Source organism: Erpetoichthys calabaricus, chromosome 17 (assembly GCF_900747795.2).
Source record: "Erpetoichthys calabaricus chromosome 17, fErpCal1.3, whole genome shotgun sequence".
NCBI classification, from domain to species: domain Eukaryota; kingdom Metazoa; phylum Chordata; class Cladistia; order Polypteriformes; family Polypteridae; genus Erpetoichthys; species Erpetoichthys calabaricus.
Genome location: NC_041410.2, coordinates 1,049,183 through 1,069,230, shown reverse-complemented (window position 1 = coordinate 1,069,230; position 20,048 = coordinate 1,049,183). Strand labels below are relative to the sequence as shown.

Here is a 20,048-nt window from a genome sequence, read left to right as displayed (position 1 = left end):
GACATGTTGGAGGAGATCAGACTGAGCTGTTAAGGTACTGTCATCATTAAGATTTAAAGGACATGAGTGACAAACCTCCCTCTTACCTGTGACTTTAATGCTAACAGCGTTTTTATTAAATGTATTTTTTAACTTTCCTTCAGTCCTAAAGTAATACGTCCCTTCTTGCTGAGGTCCAACTCTGTCCAGCTGTGTGCTGCAGTTTCTCACATTCACATCACCGATTGTCACCCTGACATTTTTCCAGGTGTCACTTGAAGTGCCTTTTCTGAACACCTCTTTTCCTTTCCATGCATCGTCACTTATCCACACTCCAATCTGATTTGTACAACATTGATGGTCTCCTTTAAATGAACACGTAATGAAGACACAGGAGCCGTCCAGAGCTTCAATATCCCTGGGCAGTGAAATCGAGGGGTCTTCACAAAGTGCAGCTGAAAAATGAAAACACAAATTGATGGCAGATTAAAGAAATGCAACCCTAACCCTGACATCCACCATCAGGCCTTTCCACCCCAATCCGCTCCGTCTGGTTCAGAATTACAAACTCAGATTACTTAAAATTGTAAAACAGCAGGAAGAAAGAGAAAAAATATTCAGCATCTGTATATGAAATAAATGGTCGTGATAATTGAATGAAGTGTGTGATTCTCTACTCGTCTCTGTGTCGTTTCTCGATGTTCGTTCACTTGACTTGTCGTTTCAGTGACTGCACAAGTGGACCAAAGCGTCTGCAGGCACTCAGGAGTTCAGATCAGCTCAGCTGACTTCAACGTAAAACATTCTGATGGACCTCCAGAAATGAATCAGGATGAACTTGAAGGATTTACTTTTCTCTTCAAGTTCATCTTTTGTTTTTGTGAAGTTAATGGCAGACGCTTGGCCCATCCTGACTGTTTCAGTCCCCACAGCCAATCCCTAAGTGACTCTGAGTGGGCCTGTAGTTGTGGTGCCCATCAATGGACGTATCAGCTGGCAGTTCTTGCCTTTGCGCCAGCAGCTCTCAACCCCTGATGTTAAAGCAGGTGCTCTGCCAAGCGGGTGGAATGTGAATGGCAGCAGAGTCCCCAGTGACACTCAGACTGACTGCCAGTTACAACACAGCGGTGCCCCCTAGTGGCCCCCACATTACACACACAAATACTGGGCCACATGAATTAAGAACTGGTGGCCTTTCTATTTTATTGGCAGTTTCTCCTTAGATGTGACAAGTGACCCCAGTTGCAGTGTCACCTCAGTCACTTCCTTTATCAGTCAGGATGCCCATGTGACTTTATTCTACACCTTCAAGTGTAGTGTCTTGAATTGTGGAGTGTTGTCACAAGTTGAGTTCAAGGCTTGCAGCTCTAAATAAAATGAAATGAAGGTACGGCCAACTACCAGCTAAGGGAATGGTCACCAGTCCAGCTGGTCAGTGGCTTCACTATCAAGAGTTTAAGTGACTGGGGTCTTCTTTAAAAACCTCTCAATTTAGATGTCAGTGAAGTCTGATAGTCTGACTGTGAAGAGCCGCTGACAGTCCTGATGGGAGTATAAAGGCCAGCAGAGTCAGTGTGGTCCACCTAATGACCATGACAACTGGGCCAAAGGTGGGATGAGGTGTCATCAGCTCAGTCAGAGGTGCAAAACTTTACAACAAAATGAATGACAAAGGTTAAAGAGGCTGAAGTATACAGAGAAGGAGAGGAGGCGCTATAAAAACAGACAGAGCTCTGTGGTGGGCAGCATGTGGACTCTGCACTGGTGTCACTTTCTGACCGCCATTCTGTTTCACTTTTCCTGACTTCCAGTCCTTTCTCCTGCTCCCCCTGTGCTCAGGTACATAAGATCTTTGCACCACAGTCCTGCTTTTCTGTTTACTGCTGACTTTAAACTGGTCTGACTGTGCACTCTGATGGTCTGCCATCTTGACCAGGGCTGAAGTCACATGACCCTCTGACAGGTAAAAGCAGACAAAGCAATTGGATGGATGGAGGAATCTCATCTTTAGCAAAGTGTTTCATGATGAAGCCTTGCTTGATTATAATGTTTGAATCTGCAGATATTTTTTCTTTTCATTTCTTTTCTTATCCATAATCTTAACGACTGAAATAACAGTCACAGTGGTGTGGATGTTGAAGTTGAGGAAGATCAACAGGAGTGTGAGCTTTAAGTGAGGAGGTCTGACCTTGTAGAAGCCGTAACATCAGAAGTCCAGCGACGACTACTCCGGCCATCTTGTCACTTTCTGAAGATGACCTTGTGCAGATAAGGGGGCTTCAGGACATCTGTGTCACCAGCTGCCCTATGGAAACAGAAAGTGGAGGAGAAACATGAGAGGAGACCTTCATTCCAATTTAACTTGACATTGTCCTCTGCAAATCCAAATTCATCAAAACTCTAATCCTGGCACTTTAACGTCACTTTAGTGAGTTGTGTGATTCCTCGCAGAGCCATTTCATGCTGTGAAGTGTTCTGTGAATATGAAGTTGGCTCTTGGGGCTTTGAGAAGTTTTTAATAAGCAGATACAGCAAAACTCTTTAATGTACAGTAAGATACTAGCAGACCAAGAAAAGCTGAACTTAGTCCATGTTGAAGTGTGCAGTGTGAGTCTTTTAAATCAGGAAGACACTACTTATACTTCATAAACCTTTTCTGTGTCTTCATGATCATTTATGGACCTGCTACTCATTGAAATAATTTACAGATCTTTCTGGAATTTTCATGTGGATGTTATTCTTTTGGGAAGCAAAAATGGTTTCCTGATGGCATCACACTGAAGACCACCTTAGCACCTTTATTTTTAAGGGCCTCCTAGTGTTCAGGTCAACGCAGAAAGTGGACGGCAATGGAGTCCAAAATAACAGAAATGTGAGGTTTATTCTAAAACTACTTGGGAGAAAGAATACAAAATATCAAGTGAAGTGACACAGAGAGAGCACTGGAAGTTCTTTAGCTCCTCTAGAACTTGATAGGCAGCACATTGACCACCCTGTCGGATGAGGCAGCCCCCCTGTAGATTTACTTTGATCGACTTTTAGTTATATGTTTACAATACAAATTGGGCGAGAAAAATGAGAAAGACACCATATAAGTAGAAAGATGGAGTCAAACAATTATCACAAACCTGAGCAGAGCACAAAGACAAACTCAAAGAGGCTGTGAGTGAGATATTATACTGTGACTTTATCTTTTAGGTTTTATTTCATTTGTTATGTATGTTTGAGTTAAATGTGGTTTTCAAATATCTAATCTCCACAGACGTAAGGATGAAATAAAGCGGGCGTCACTGAGACACAGCGGCACAAACAATGAGCTGACGTGGAGCAGTAAATCTGGGCCAGGGCTGCAAACGACTCTTCAGATGACTCTTTACAAATCGGTGCTTTATCTAATATTTGAAATGATAATTTCATTGAGTCTCAGAAACACAAATATAAAACATGACTGCAGAAAACAATAAGGTGACAGCAGACACTAAGGAGCCACAATTAAAGGCCTGAATTAATCATAAAGTAAGAAAAGTGAAAGATGAGGACGGCGAGCGTTTGACGTTACCTCAGTGCTGAGCACGCAGTTCACCACTCAGCTCTGTTCCTCAGCTTCTCATTTTAATGGTAGAAAAGAGAAGAGGTGATGTTTTAATTTGAGCCCATGTCCTCTGTGAGACCACCAGTGGCTTTGCTTCTCTTTTTGTGTGAAGCCAGAAAGTCATTTCCTGTATTAACTAAAATGGGTGTAGTTTGGTGTGAAGGACGTTTGTGGCCTCTGACTTCCTAATTCAAGTAGCACAAGTGGGATAATTCACAATCTTTTGTGATGGTTAAAGCCAAAATGAACATTTATAAATGAAACAGCCACAGTTTGTCATGTCAGAGTCTGTAGGCGGCCATGAAGTTCAATCAACATTCAGTCCATCAGAGTGGTCTGCACATTCAACAGGCTTTACATTCACACACAGTCCAGCATTGTCATGTACCACAGACATATTTATTACTGATTATTATTATTATTATTATTATTATTATTATTACATTGCTTTTCATTTTTATTGCTCATTCTTGCCTTTGTTTTCATCATTTTCTTCTATCAGTTTGTGTTTTTTGGGCTCTACCAGGAGCATTGATGATAAACTCCTTTGTTCTCTGATAGCCTTGAGCGCCTAGTTAAGACCTGATTGCTTTATTATATTAATATTATTATTGTAATCAATGTGGCTTAATGAAAACACTGGGCATGCAGGAGCACAAAAGGAGAAGGACAAGAAAGAAAGAAAGAAAGAAAGAAAGAAAGAAAGAAAGAAAGAAAGAAAGAAAGAAAGAAAGAAGACTTTCTTTTTTATTTGTACCACTAGACACAAGTCACCTGCCATTTTCCTTATTCTTATGATTTTTTGACTGGTCCTTTGATCAGTTTGTAAAAGTTACTAATGAGAAAGTGCCATCTGCTTTCTGAGCCACACCAGCTGTGTGTCTGCATGTATCTGCAAAATACATAAAAAGAACAGAAGTTTATTCTCTGCTAAATATAAAAACCTCTTCCTACCCTTGGAGTCATTTTTAAATTCTAGGATTTCTCTTTACTAATTTCAGTCTTCCCCTTTTTCTGTTATCTTTCTGACAGTCTTCTACATTTCTCTTTGCTGATTCTTCTTGTTTCTCTGCCCCTGTGTGCCCGCTGAGGGTGAACAGACATTGTCAGTTGCTCACAGGTGGCTCTGATGGTCCATTCGTGTCTGATGAACATCACGAAGAAGATCAGCACCAAGGCCTTCACGACTAGGGCTGCCAGACAGCAGAGTAGCTGAAGGAGGACACTGAAGACAGGAAAGGAGGACAAAGGAGGACGCGTTGACAGTTTCACTCATGGGGTCCCCTAACAGACTTTGGTGGTTTAGGGTAGAGTTATTCCCCCTTGGAGGGATATGCCCATATTGTATTGAAGAGCTTGGAATATCACTCAGACTGAGATGCCCACCTTGTTTTGAAGCCAGGGGAGCCCCCCCTTGCAAGTTCAATAGTGCAGAAATCCCCATATTGTATTGAAAAGATCCCCCTTAGAGATTTGAGCACCAGGAAATTTTATTGTACTCAAGCCCATTTAACAAATCAGTGGACAAGGTGCAATGGCTGCCAGACTGAGGACACGGGGCCTCCTCCCTATGCCTGACATCTGGCGGCCATCTTTAGGACTCTCATGTGAGCAACAAAATGGCTGACCAGTCATTTTAGTGAATGTGTCCAGGCAAACCCCGTCATGCCTGTATTCTCTTTTATTTTTCTGTCCTTTCATAGGGTTTCATAGGTTAATTTTCAGACAAAAATAAAAGGAGCTACACCATTTTTTTTGTTTTACTTTTCTGGTCAGTACTATTTGTGTTTTCTTTCATTTTCCAGATGTTTGCTGACTAAGCCCTCTTCGGACTCTTGTTATCTGACAGTACTTTATCTTCTTCAGTTAACTTTGTGAGCTGGAATGTTAAAGGTCTCAATCATGAATTAAAGAGAAAGAAAGTATTCTCTCACCTGACAGGTCTAAACACTAAAATAGTATTTTTACAGGAGACTCGCTTATTAAGCAAGGATCAGTTTTGGCTGCACAGAGACTGGACTGGCCAAATATTCCATTCCAGCTTTACAAAGAAAACTAGAGGTAGTAGGAATTCTTATACATACAGCAGTCTCATTTGTAGCATCAGATGTAGTATATGATAATGAAGGGACATATGTGATCGTCATGGGTAATTTATTTAACTGTAAAGTGATTTTGATAAATATCTATGCACCCAATGTGGATAACAGAGACTTCATCCAAAACATATTTGCATCCATTCCCAAATGTGAACACTCATAAAATTATAATGGCTGGGGACTTTAATTGTGTTTTAAATCCAGAACTAGATAGGTCTCCTGCCACAGGGGCGATGACGTTTAATACTGTAAAGACAATTACTCAGTTTGTAACTGATCATAACTTATCAGACCCTTTTGAGATTTCTAAACCCAAACTCAAGAGCATATTCCTTCTACTCACCAGTTCATCACTGCTACTCAAGAATTGATTATTTCTTTATAGATAACAATTTCTTGTCTATGATTAAATCTTGTAAGTACAATGCTATTGTTATCTCTCACCACGCCCCTTTGATCATGGTGGTCAAATCACTGTGCCCCACATACTCCTCTCACAGCTGGCATCTTAATTCACTTCTATTAACAGATGTGAACTGTACAGAATTTCAATCCAAGCAAATTGATTTTTTTAGACAAATACATCCTTAGAGGTCTCTGCAGGAATACTCTGGAAAACTGTGAAGGCTTCCTTAAGAGGACAGATTATTTCATATCATTACCACAAAAATAAATCGGAAACCAAGAAGACCTCAGAGCTAATCAGTGAAATTACCAGAATAGATCAAGAACATGCCAGGTTTCGAAATGAGGTACTTCATAGGAAAAGGCAGAACTCAACCTCTTAACAACTAAAGAAACAGAACAACTCATTTTAAAATCAAGACATCATTACTGTGAACACAGAGAGAAAGCTAATAAGATTTTAGCTGAACAAATCCACAAGCAGGAAGTTCACAATGCAATCCCACCAATCGCCAACACAGACGGAGACAAAATCATTGACCATAAAAATATAATACACACATTTAGAGATTACTACAAGTCCTTATACTCTACTCAGTTTAAAGAAGACCAGACACAATCTAATGTGTTTTTGGATACATTACAGATGCCACAAATAGATACTTTCAGTGGAGAGGAATTGTATAAACCTCTGGCACTATCAGAATTACTAGATGCTATAAACTCAATTCAAACTGGGAAAGCAGCAGGCCCTGATAGCTACCCTGCCGAATTTTATACAAATTCTCAACTCAGCTAGCTCCCCTTTTATTAGCATCATTTACAGAAGCTACAGACAATAAAATTCTACCTCAAACTTTGCACCAAGCATTAATTACTGTCTTTCCTAAGTAAAATAAAGACTTATTACAACGTGCATCATACAGACCAATCTCACTTCTGAATAATGATGTTAAAACACTCTCCAAAGTCCTAGCTAGAAAGTTATTGAGAAAGTGCTTCCTTCGGTAATATCACAAGACCAAACTGGATTTATTAAAGGCAGACACTTAGCTTCCGATCTTTGACACCTGTTTAATGTAATATATTCACCCGCAGTCTAACACCCCGGAGATATTATCGTTGGATGCAGAAAAAGCATTCGATATGGTTGAATGGAACTACCTTTTCACTACATTGGAGAAATTTGGGTTTGGCCCAAACATTTGTGAGTGGCACAAACTACTGTATACCAGACCAGAGGCTCCAGTTTATATTAACAAAATTAATTCAGACTACTTTAAACTAGAACATTGTAACAGACAAGGATTGAGCCACTGTCAGTTCATTGTCAAAATGCTTAAGAGATAAAGGGGATTATCAGAGAAGGACTGGAACAGAATCTTTCTCTCTATATGCAGATGACATGGTACTGTATATATCTGATCCACAAAATTCTGTGCCTGCAGTCCTAACAGCACTAACAGAATTTCAAAAGATTTCTGGTCTCAGAATTAATTTGAATAAAAGTGTGCTATTTCCAGTGAACTCTCAAGCACACAATATTAGATAAGACACCTTCCCTTTTATCATCGCAGATCAGTTTAAATACCTAGGGGTAAACATCACAAGTAAACATAAAGATCTTTAACAACAACATTTTGCTGTCTGCATGGAAAAACATTGTCAAGATGAATATCCTTCCTAAGCTTCTTGTTGTATTTCAAAGCATTCCAATACACATCAATAAGAATTTAAGAAGTTAGACTCAACCATAACCTCATTTATTTGGAATACAAACATCCACATACCCAAAGGGCGACCCTACAAAGACCTAAGGCAGAAGGTGGCATGGCTCTACCTAACTTTCAATTTTATTACTGGGGGGCAAACATACAAGATATAAAATCCTGGACATGGACACAAAAGGATGAACACAGACACAAGCTTGGTCCACAATGGAAATAAAATCCTGCAGTACTTCTTTATATTCCTTGCTTTGTACCCCAGTAAGTACAAGTCATCATCAATATACTAACAAACCAATGGTGCTTCACTCACTGATAATATGGAATCAATGTAAGAAGCACTCCAAGACAGAGAAGCTTTTATCTGTGGCTCCTCTACATGACAACCACCTTTTTCCACACTCTCACACATACGCAGTTTTTAATGACTGGAAAACATCTGGGATTAAATCACTTAGAGATCTGTGTATTTACAACATTTTTGCATCCTATGAACAATTACACTCCAAATCTAACTTTTCAGCAACACATTTCCTTCACTACCTTCAAATCAGAAACTTTGCTAAACAAAACCTGTCCAATTTCCTTCACTTCCCTCTTACCTCTATGCCAGAAAAAATACTGATCAGTCTTGAGGACTCAAGCAGCACTTCTATAATATATAAAACATTTAAAAGTCCCTCCCTTTCAAAGATCCCAGAGTACAGTGGGAAAAGGAACTTCACTCAACATCTCAGAAAAGGAGTGGAAGACAGCAATGCACAGAATTTACTCGAGCTCCATATGCGCAAAGCATACAATGATTCAACGCAAAATTATATATTGAGCACATCTGTCTCGTTTAAAATGGTCCAAAATGTTTCCAGGCCGAGATCCAACCTGTGAACGTTGCAATCGAGCTCCAGCCTCACTGGGCCACATGTGTTGGGCCTGCACCAAATAAACATTATTCTGGAGCAAAATCTTTAAATGCCAGCCTTGGTGTCCCAATCCTTCCTAAACCATTAACAGCTGTGTCTGGTGGGCTCACAGAGGGGCTTAAAGTAGAGAAGGACAAACAAACTGTCATGGCCTTCACTTCACTATTAGCACACAGACTTGTCTCACTCAACTAGAAGAATCCTAACTCAGCTCTGTTAAGTCAGCGGGTAATTGATGTCATATACTGTTAGAAATTGGAAAAAATCAAGTTTTCACTTAGAGGATCTGTGCAAAACCTTTTTACAACCTGGCAGGATCTGATCAATAACATTTTAGACTAAGCCTTTAAATTGAGGAAGCGAATTCTCTACCCTTTTTTATTTTATTTTATTTATTTATTTATTATTAAAGTCTTACTCTGTTGGCCTAGCTCTATTTCTCATCGGTGGGGGCTGATTTGATTCAAACCTAGCTTTGTAAAATTTGACTTGCTTGTATGGAATGTTATTTGATTTTAGTAAACTGAATAAAATGATAAAAAAAAAAAAAAAAATCCGTGCAATGGCTGCTGGGTAGAGGACATGAGGCCTCCTCCTCCCATTGCCTGGAATCTTTAGGACTCTCATATGAGTTATAAGATGGCTGACCAGTCATTTTAGTGAACGTGTCCTGTCATGAGCGTATTCTCTTTTATTTTTTCTTCCTTTCACAGAGTTTCAACATTACTTTTAAATGAAAATAAAAGGAGCTACCTTGTTGTTTTACTTTTTTGTTCAGTACTATTTGTGTTTTTCTGTCATTTTTCTGATGTTTGCTGACCAAGCCCACCTCGGACTCCCATTATCTGACTGTACTTTATCCTGTTTGATAGCAGCAGGAACTTAATAGCCAGCTCTGTGTAGGGTGCAACATAATAATAAGTTGTAAAGAACAAACAAAGTGCTTCAAACACACAAATATAAAGATGGTGCAAAGTCAATAACTGAAATAAAAAACAAACAGAGGTGACAAGTAAGATGATCTTCTGCCATCCCAGTGGTGTCTCCTCAGCTTCTCTGCCCTCAGGTATCGGTGGCTCTGCCTGTTGCTCTGTCGCCCCCTAGTGGCTGGCCTAGCAATTCTTTACTTCAGTATCGGTCAGTGTAGTGGTCTCTCTAACCTGGGCGCTGCCCACTCAATGGGTTCTGATTGTGGTGCCCCTTCACACTACTTTTCGAAAAGCTAAACGTAGTTTGAGAGCAATCACAGTGGATTACTTCATGTGACTGTCATAAATTGTTTGGCACTGAATTAAGAAATGAAAAACATTTTCCTCCTTCCCATAACATATTTTCATAAGACACATTTTAACTGTCAATTTTACACTATACTTCACACTATAATTACATAAATATCAATATTTTATTTTAATGATCATTTGTTTGAATGTATTGTTTTCTAATATGCAAATCGATGTTTAAAATAAAGACACTCCTTTTGATAATAAAGTCAGAATGTGGTTGGAACTGAACACGGTGATGAGTCCTCACAGCAGGTGGCAGCTTGTGAAGCCGTGAGACGCCAGGGGTCTTCTGTGTGGGGGACAGCAGAACCAGGAAGTGACGTTCAGTTCAGAGGTAATGGCCAGCTAGAAGAAAACTCAACAGATCAAGCATGATGGCGTGGGAAAGGTGCTATATCAATAAAATGCATTATTATTATTATTATTATTATTATTATTATTATTATTATTATTATTATTATTATACAGATAGAGTAGTGATCTTCTACCACAGCTTCATATTCAGCTTGGTTTAATGAAGTGGTTATTTAAAGCTGGAGTCTATTTTATGGATTTGTGCTGATAATTCCTGGGTTTGTCTGAAGCTAAATTGAAAGTGGACATTTCTGCTGGACTTGATGTTAGAAAACTGATATCTGATGTAGAATTTGTGTGATGACGGACCCGGAATGAGAGGCTTGGAAGTCATTCAGAAAAGTAATTTCTGAGTTTTTAGGTAACAAAAAAGATTCAAATTATAAAGAAACTGTGACAAAAAATATCAGGTTAAAGGAATTGGATGACAACATGAGTCTCAAAGTTCAATTTTTGGATTTGCATTTAGAACTTGTAGTCGTGAAGTCCACAATAATATTCTGAACATACAAGTTTTTTCATATTATAATAAGCACTGCCACATAGTGGTCACTTCAACCTTGAAGAGATGTCACTTGAGCCCAAAATGATACAAATGCAAAGTTTAGTTAAAAATGATACTCAACTGAATCAGGAGCAATGTGAGTTTTCTGTGCATTAAGTGAACTGACACCAACAGAATTAACCCTTCTCCCTCATGGACCTTCTCCTTCTCTGTCAGATGGTCTGGCGTTTCTGCTCTTACACTTTCCATATTGTTTGACGGCCTTCTCACTTTCCTCCTGTCCTCTTTTTCACTGCCCAGGCCTCTGGTTTCACTTTAGCTCTTCCATTTAGTCGTTGCTGAAGGTGTTTATTCTTCACTTACCGATGTCCTGCCCTTTAATCCTTCATCTCTGGCTCACATATGTTGAGGCCTGATGCTCAGCTTTTCAGTTCCTGTCTCACTGCCTCAGGTGGCCTCCAGGACCACTTTACCTTTCAGTCCTCATCACTCTTTAAAGAACCAGGGTTTCCATTTCCCATTTCTGGAGAGCTTTGTTGGGCTGAACAGCCTGTTCTCGTCTAGATTGTTCTAATGTTTCAGTGTCATGTGCTGTCCTCTTTCCTACAGTATTATGGTCCCAACTGTCACACAGAGAGCAGCCAGGCTGTCTCTACCTTGGCTGGAGGATTTTTGCTTCTGCTCCTGCTAGCCTTCAAGGTCCTCACTTTGAGAAAAGTCTGCATTTTGCTTTCTCTCTTTTCAAATATGTGACCTCGTGCTCATGTCCATCTTTCACAAAATGTTTTAACCTCCTGCCATTCCTTTATGGCTTCACCTTCCATCTTCAGAAGAGTCACTTGACTACACCAAGTGCTGCAGTGTTGATGTCTCATTTTGCACGTTTCCTACCAGGTTGCAATTCTCTCCCTTATGAGTCCCTGCCTGTATAAATTGAAAATCATTATAAAGTAAGCAGATATATATCAGGAAGACACCATTTAATACAGGCAGACAGACTGATGGATAGATAGATAGGAAAGGCACTATAGAATAAATAGATAAATAGATATGAAAGGCAATATATAATAGATAGATAGATAAGTGTGAAAGGAGCTATATAATAGATAGATAGATAGAAAGATAATAAAGGCACTATATACTAGATAGATAGATAGATAGATAGATAGATAGATAGATAGATAGATAGATAGATAGATAGATAGATAGATAGATAGATGAAAGATAGATAGATAGATAACAGACAGACAGACACTATATACTAGATAGATAGATAGATAGATAGATAGATAGATAGATAGATAGATAGATAGATAGATAGATAGATAGATAGATAGATAGACACACACACACACACTATGGTCTGAACACACACCAGAATGACTAAACAGGAAGAAAATTAAAAAGAAAAGTCCTGGCTTTGCAGTCCCAGTAAGGCGCTATACAGGTGTACTGCTGTTAGTAAACAGGACCCCCCAGTTGCTCTTTATTATCGTGTTTTCGTGTTTTTTTGCCGCACTAGTTGTGTGCTCCTTATATTTTTGCCGCTTTGCGTTGAGCCCAAGGGGGTGGGGCCTCCTGGTGTTGTAGCTGTGACTCCGCCCCCAGGGCCTTAGAAGCCCACAGAAGCCAAAGGGTGACGGTTGTTATTTTATTAGTTAGTATTTCTGTTTTTCAACTTTCTCTTGTTATTGGCTGTGGCCTGTGTAAGTGACGATTTGTGATTGTTGTGTTTGTTTGGAATATCGATTTGTTCCTTCGTTGTAGACTGTTTTCAGCATAGCTTATCTTGCACTTTTCTTTGTTAAAAATACACACACTGGCTTGTATTCTTTGTTTCCTAAATCTTCACTTGACAGTGCAGAATCTGAGTCACCAACGATAAGCCAGGACAATTTCTTTTGATGACAGCAACAGTCGGTATTTGATGGCTTGGAGTCCAAAAGCAGTTCCACATATGCCCACTAGAGGGAAACATCACTGTCAAACCCCGGCTAGTAATTAAGGCAAACTCAGAATCTGCATAAAATAAAAGATTTATTTTCCACGAAAAATGCTCTGTAATACACGATGCTTCAAAGAACACAAAAGGCATAATGGAGTTTCATGAAACTCACAGCATAGCAAGCAAGCAGAGTGACAATATAAAATCCAATGACGTAATCAAAAGGAGCAAAGCAGAAGGTTAAAAATATCCAGAATTATTCAAAAGCACAAGAACAGAAAAAACACAAAGAAACTCATTGACTTCATAACACATTCAAAGTGAACAGCCAAGAACTGTGGGAAACCCAGCGGATTTATGGCAGTCCCTCCCAGTGACTGGCAGGTGACCCCAGTTGTTGGGGAACCACCCACAAAACAGATGGAACATAAACAAGACAAAGAAAATACAGCAGATAATAAACAAAAGAAGCATTAACATAAGTAATTGGTTCAAAACTTAACATTAAAGGGCATCAAACAAGGATTTGAATTTGAAAATGCTGCGCTGCGAACGGAACGACCTCAGTAGATATTGCAGTCTTTGCTGCCATCTAGTGGATCAAATCAAACAAGACACTTTTAGGTGAGTTTTGTCCACATTTCAGCCTTCAAACTCTTATATTTAGACTTTTTGTCAACTCCCACTGTTACCTGACAGACTGTTGCACTTTATCTTATAGTGGAGGAGAATAAATGATAATATATCACTGTTTCATAATGGCAACAAGCACACTGATCAGCTGACCTTGTCATCCCCATCTTCTTTCCTCGCTAAAAGTACTCCTCTGAATTTCCAGTTCAGTCACAGACTTGCTGTTTTACCTTGAAAGTGTTCACAAATGGGACTATAGTGGTAGACAAGTTAGTCCTGGGAACGTCTCCATTATCAGCTGTGGTTTACCTGGACGCGCCACAGTACTGACCTATGTGCCATTCCCTCATCACACGTGTCCTTATCAAGGGCTGGCTACCTTAACCTTCACTCTGCAATACACTAATCATGGCCGCGGCTGCTGACCTCAGTTACCTTCACTGTAAGGACTGAACCTTGGAGAGCCTTAGCCGGGCCAGGAGGCTTTACCAGAGCTCGGCTCCTGCTGCTAACATAAAAATATGCAAATTAAACATTTCCAGTCATATTGGAGGAGCTGTGAACCGCACAAATTTTTATATCCCCATTACGCCATTGTTAACAGACTGGGGAACCTCATCTACTTGGTGTTGATGGTGTAGAAGAGAAGGCTTGAAAAATGCTGTTCAATAAAACCAAACCCTAGCGCAAAAATGCTTATTTCTGATTCTAACTTTATCATTTTAATTAATAAATGGCCTTAGAAAGTGTGGCATTAAGTCAGAATGAATTTCATTATTTCATATACTGTTATTCACAAAAATGTCAAGCATATTGTTGAAAATTATTGAATTAAAAACCAAAAATAAATGAAACGGAGGCACTTTAGTGAAACAAACACAAGAAGTTTGACAAGCAAGAGGTGGCCGCTCAGCTTATGTGCCGTCTGCTTCGTTGGCTAACTCGCCCAAAGTCTCATCCTGGTGGTCTTTATTAAAAGTCATCAGGGTTTTCAGTTGAGTTCCTTGACTCACTCGGTGGTTTGTTTCGACTCTTTATGTGAAGCAGAGCCCCCCAAGGTCCATCTTGAGTGCTTATTGCTTTATTTTCCACCAAAGTCACATTTTCTCAGTCCATCTTCCTGCGATTATGGTGGGCTAATCTCCAGCCTGGCATCTCTGAAATGGCTTCAGCCTCAAGTGCGATGTCCTGGCCTGGTGTTATGTATGGAAGAGAGAAGAGGAGCAAAGGAGACTCAGTGGGGGCCAAACGTGTCTTTCATGACAGACAGGCGTAGTGTGGCGGTCCATTCTCTTGTCTACGGCAGCGTTTCATAGATTGAAGATAACTTTGTTCCATTTAAGTCTTCATAATTATTTTCATCTTGAAATATCTGTTTAAAAAGAATAAGAGCAATAATGCACTTGTTCACTGTAACACGCCCCACATCAAGCTGCCACCATTATAAGTCACCTCTGCTACGTCCCACAGAGACCAAAACTGAACACAGCACTCCGGGTGAGGCCTCACTACTGTGTTATGAAGCTTCAGCACAACTGACCTCTGACTCGGAATATTATCATTTACACGTCTTTTTATAATTAATAAACTCAAACCTAAATGTACCGTATATACTCACATTTAAGTTCTCCCACAGATACAGTAAGTCGGGCCTTGATTTTATCGTATAGTTTCAGGTATTTTATAATGTCGGTCGTATAAGTCGAATGCAGAAGACTCCCGCTATTGGTCCAAGAGACTACGATATGCTAATGCCTGCCCACCTGAGAGAGTAACCACGGGGCACACGGCCTTTGTTTTCTACGTATTGTGCCTAAGTCACCACACGGTGATGACCACACGGTGATACCCGCACTATTCTGAAGCGACGTTCGCACTGTTTTGTGTGTTTTTTGTATCTCACACCCTCATACTCTTTTATCGTAAGAGAGATGGAGCATTCGATCAGAAAAAAATATGAAGCTGGTTTTAAATTAAACGTTGTTGAAGTGGTGAAAGAAATTGGAAACTACGCTGCTGCAACAAAATTCAATGTGACTGAGAAAACTGGTGAGAGATTGGAGGAGACAAGAAGATGAAAAACAAAATAATAAGTGTTATATTGTTGAACGGGCACATAAGTCGGGGTCTGATTTTATGATCAATTTACTTATAAACGAGTGTATACGGTAAATGAAACCTTGAAGATTTACAGGACCATAAGCCATGCAGCACCAAATCTTGTCATCCACATGAAGCCCACCTGCGGGTTTGTGGCCACCGCACGGCGTTGTCTGCTGCAGACCTTGTTGTTGGTGTAGACGGGCTGAGGGGTCCTCTCTTCTTGTTTCTTCGGCTGCTTTTTCTGGAAAATAAAACAGGCTGCTTTTCATGTCCTGTTTCCTTTCTATGATTTAGAAGACATAAATGCATCGCGACTTACCTTGTATTGCCTTGAGGACACCAACAGCATGAAGAGGAAGAAAGACAAAGAAAAAAAAAAAAAAAGAAGTTAGAGACAGCGATGGGCTGGGAATTCAAAAAGCTGATGTTCACTGAGCATGAAGGCTCGCCAGGGCCATCACGACTAAAGCTCTCTCACTCTCTTTATTTCAAATGAATTTCTTATCCCTTGATTACACTGAAAATAATCTGAGAACGAGAGAGTGTGCTTTTTGGGAAACGCGTCTCTTCTATTGTGTTCCGCTCAGCCAGTTGTTCCTCTTCAGGTCAGGTCCTTTCATTCTTACGCTGTGCACTTCCCATTCCAAGTACAACACAAAAGCACACACGCGCATTTACAGGAACAAATACCCACCTTCACGTTTCATCTGATGAAGTCCTTGGGGTTGTCAACATGAAAATAAATGAATAATACGCAAAGTGAATGGGGATAAGGAATTGCTTTACACAATGCTGGCACACTTAATGCCAAATAATGAATTTAGTGAGTATTTTAGATGGTTGAGTGGCGTTTACTTTACTCATAGATCAAGCTCTTCTATTGATTTACATGGACAGGAGGGAGACAGACAGACAGACAGACAGACAGACAGACAGACAGACAGACAGACAGGGAGGGAGGGAGCCACCTTCCTGGCTTTTGAGGTAAGCAGTTCCACTTTGGGACGAGAGGGGGCGCTGATGCTAAAGGCATTCATGAATCACTGAAGAGAGACACTTAGCCCCGCCCTCTGTCCACAAAAAGACTCCGCCCCAATCTGGCTGGCACCAGTGCTATAAATGCCAGGCGACCAGAGAGCCAGGTGTCAGACCTTGACCAGCGAAAGAGCAGGACTGTGTATCTGAAACCTAAGCCATGCAAACTGCAGACTGAACGGGGCTAACCAGGGACAGTTAATTTTGAATTGTTCTGCTGCCCGTTAAGATTACATGGGGTGACCAGGCTGGCGCCACAACTTTTAGCCTGCCTACGACACTTTGTACCATAGAGAAGACAGCATATGACAGATAGATATAAAAGGCAGTACATGTTGGACAGATGAGTAGATAGTAAAGGCGCTATATCATAGATATTTTCAACTCCCACCTTGTCAACGTATAGACGAGGATACTTGTGAGCGCTGCTATCAGGATGGCTTCAATTCCAATGATGATGTATGGAGCTGGCGCTGCAGACACACAGGACGGAGCAGAGGTTAGGAGTCCGCGCTGACACAGCACATTGCTGCACCCCCCACACGACGAACCCCATGCGTCTAATCTTAAAATGTCTCTGCTATTGGAAATGACGAGACACGATTATATTATTATGTCTTAAAAGACTTACTGTCGTTAATGGGGAGACAATCCACCTCCAGAGTGACAGCTGAGGAGTTCTCTTTGCCCAAATAATTGCTCCCCTGGCAGAAGAAGACCCCTCGGGCCTGCAGAGTCACCGCTGGCAAGGTCAGATTCTGCTCAGAGCCTAACGTGGAGACGGTGGTCCCGTTCACTTTATACCAGGTGTAGTTGCTGGCCGGGTTTGCCCTGGAGGTGCAGGTCAGTGTCACAGACATGGCCAGCAGTATTTTACCAGAAGGATTAATTGAAGCCGTGGTGCCCCTTGGATGATCTAAAAGGAACAAAAAGTTCACGTTTTTACACTTAAAGACATTCTAAAAGCATGAACGTATTTTATGTCTTTATTTTTCTTGGCTATATTTAAAGCGATATTTGTTGACTTTTTACATTTTTTTTTAAATATTATGTTCTCAATGAGAAGGTTTTGGAGCCCACCCAGCGAAGGCAGAAAACAACGCTGGGCAGGCATCAGTAGGCTTGGCCTCCAGTTCTTGCACCAGTCAGTGAGGGTTTTCCTTCCTTTTGGGGGCACCTTATAAATTTTGACCTGCTGAGCACAAAACTCTCCTCTGCATTGACATTTCCTTATCACATACCATTTTATTGCAATTGCCGATTCTTGTGATTTCCTCTCATATTATAAATATACACATATGATAACGACAATTGGAGCGTCTGTGGTGATATAAAGCAGGGGTCCCCAGCTCCGGTTCTGGACGACCACCACGACTGCAGGTTTTCATTCTCACCCTTTTCATAACGAGTGACCTTTTTTTACTGCTAATGAACTTCTTTTGAATTCATTTTAACTGACTGGAAATTGAAGACTCAGACCCCTTAGTTGTTTCTTTTTCCTTAATTAGCAGCCAAACAATAATGAAATACAAAATGAGCCAACACAATATGGTGTCCATTGTACAATATCTGATGTCACACACATGCGACTAGGAGAGAGCTGAATGGACCAAGTGGAGGTGATTACCCGCCTGGCCAGGGGGTGGCAGGGTGCTCTAAACTTGTTTCTGTTAATTCTGAGATCAAATATGGGAAAACCTGCCTGAGTTGACGTCACTTCCGGTTCCGGGTCCCAGACTGAAGTTACTTCCGGGTTACAAACTATAAATTCTCCATATTGCCAAACCAAGTCAGTTCATGTCGGGAACTCAAACAAGCAACATCAGTTGTGAACTTATAATCCTTTTGCAGCTAGGAACAATATACGGGTGGCTGCCCCAAACCTTCTTTAGTGTGTTGAGACTCATTATTTCACACTGAACATAAAGAAAGATGGGCAGCACGGTGGCGCAGTGGATAGCGCTGCTGCCTCGCAGTTAGGAGACCTGGGGACCTGGGTTCGCTTCCCGGGTCCTCCCTGCATGGAGTTAGCATGTTCTCCCCGTGTCTGCGTGGGTTTCCTCCGGGCGCTCCGGTTTCCTCCCACAGTCCAAAGACATGCAGGTTAGGTGGACTGGCGATTCTAAATTGGCCCTAGTGTGTGCTTGGTGTGTTGGTTCCTGCCTTGTGCCCTGTGTTGGCTGGGATTGGCTCCAGCAGACCCCCGTGACCCTGTGTTCGGATTCAGCGGGTTGGAAAATGGATGAATGGATAAGGAAAGATGAAGGTCTCAGGAATGCTGATCTGCTCAGGTCCACAAAACATTTTAACGGAGCTCTTAGAAAAGAGAAAATCCACAATTTTGGAAATGTCTGCCATTCCACAACAAGAGCAGCAAACAAGCCACGGAATTAAAGATTAACAACAAGAATCAGAGCTTAGTTAAGCAACTGGGTGGAGGAAAATTGGTTGGAGTTTGAGGCCCTGACTCAGTTGGTCTTCTGTCGGCTCCCTCACCTCACATTTCATTTCTTTTTGGGTGCCATTTAAAGAACGAAATGAATACATTCAAGGGGACAAATCTTATAAAAGCAATTCAATTCAAATGAATTCACAAGAAGTTAATTAGCAGCCCAAACAGGGCACTCATTAAAAAAAGGGTTAGAATGAAAACCTGCAGCCACGGTGGTCCTCCAGGACTGGAGTAGGCTACCTCTGATCTAATGATCCTGGCCTTGCAGCTCGGATATTCATCATTACATTAAAAAGAACTGGCCACTTCATGAGCAGTAAAGAGCCACTTATTGGCTCGGAGATTTTCGCCTCCTCCTCGTATGAAACTTAAAAACTGAGGAACAATTTAGTGAAAGTGATTACCAAGGAAGGTGAAAGATTTCAATATCTGAGACAGCTTTTTCCATGAAGAACTCATGCCAATAATAAGGACGTCCACAAATCAGACACGTCATCAGTGACAAGCGGTTTGAAGATCTGCTAGTGGGGCGAGATGAAATTTAATGAAGGGCATTCAAGGATGTTGTAGGGAATTTTCATGGCAACTAGAGAGCACCAAAGCTGTCTAACAACATGCTTCAAACTTATAAAGCCACGAAGTGCAGCACGTCGCACTTCCGCATTCACACTTGGACTTCCTCTCTGCTAATCTTAGTGCAGTCAGATTTCAGCAGGACATTACAATGATGGAAAAGCGGGATCAGGGCAAGTGGGTCCATCAATACTGAGCAACTATTGTAGGACACTGAAACGAGAGTACAAATACAAATGAAAAACAGCAGCAAATCGTTTTATGTCAGTAGAACAAATGCAGTGTGTCGGCACCATTAAGTGATTAAACAAACTAAATTCAAGCAAAGTTCATTTCATATTTCTCCGAGTTCCCGCGTGATATAGATAATCTAAAAACTATATTTGCATTCAGCCTTAAGCTGTCTAGCGTAGTCACCAAAAGTTTTTGAGGAAGGAAAACTG

At 40.8% G+C, this 20,048-nt stretch overlaps 1 protein-coding gene and 1 long non-coding RNA gene across 3 annotated transcripts in view; both read right to left on the bottom strand.

Moving 5' to 3' along the window:
* The window catches only part of LOC114668086 (sialic acid-binding Ig-like lectin 5), a 64,108-nt gene that overhangs the window by 32,080 nt on the left and 11,980 nt on the right, over window positions 1–20,048 (bottom strand). The window contains exons 4-7 of the mRNA XM_051920770.1: window positions 17,212–17,496; window positions 16,972–17,053; window positions 3,539–3,553; window positions 2,225–2,284 (exon numbers count right to left, since the gene is read on the bottom strand). Coding sequence (XP_051776730.1) covers window positions 2,225–2,284; window positions 3,539–3,553; window positions 16,972–17,053; window positions 17,212–17,496 — 442 coding nt within the window. The remainder of the gene's footprint in view (window positions 1–2,224; window positions 2,285–3,538; window positions 3,554–16,971; window positions 17,054–17,211; window positions 17,497–20,048) is intronic.
* LOC114667634 (uncharacterized) lies at window positions 12,883–16,368 on the bottom strand. Of its 2 annotated transcripts, XR_003718765.2 has the most exons (3): window positions 15,865–16,368; window positions 15,685–15,786; window positions 12,883–14,814 (listed from the first exon to the last, which is right to left on the bottom strand). It is a non-coding gene; the product is annotated as an uncharacterized LOC114667634 (long non-coding RNA). The 2 variants fall into 2 exon arrangements; XR_007933722.1 differs by lacking the exon at window positions 15,865–16,368 and having other exon boundaries at window positions 15,685–15,857.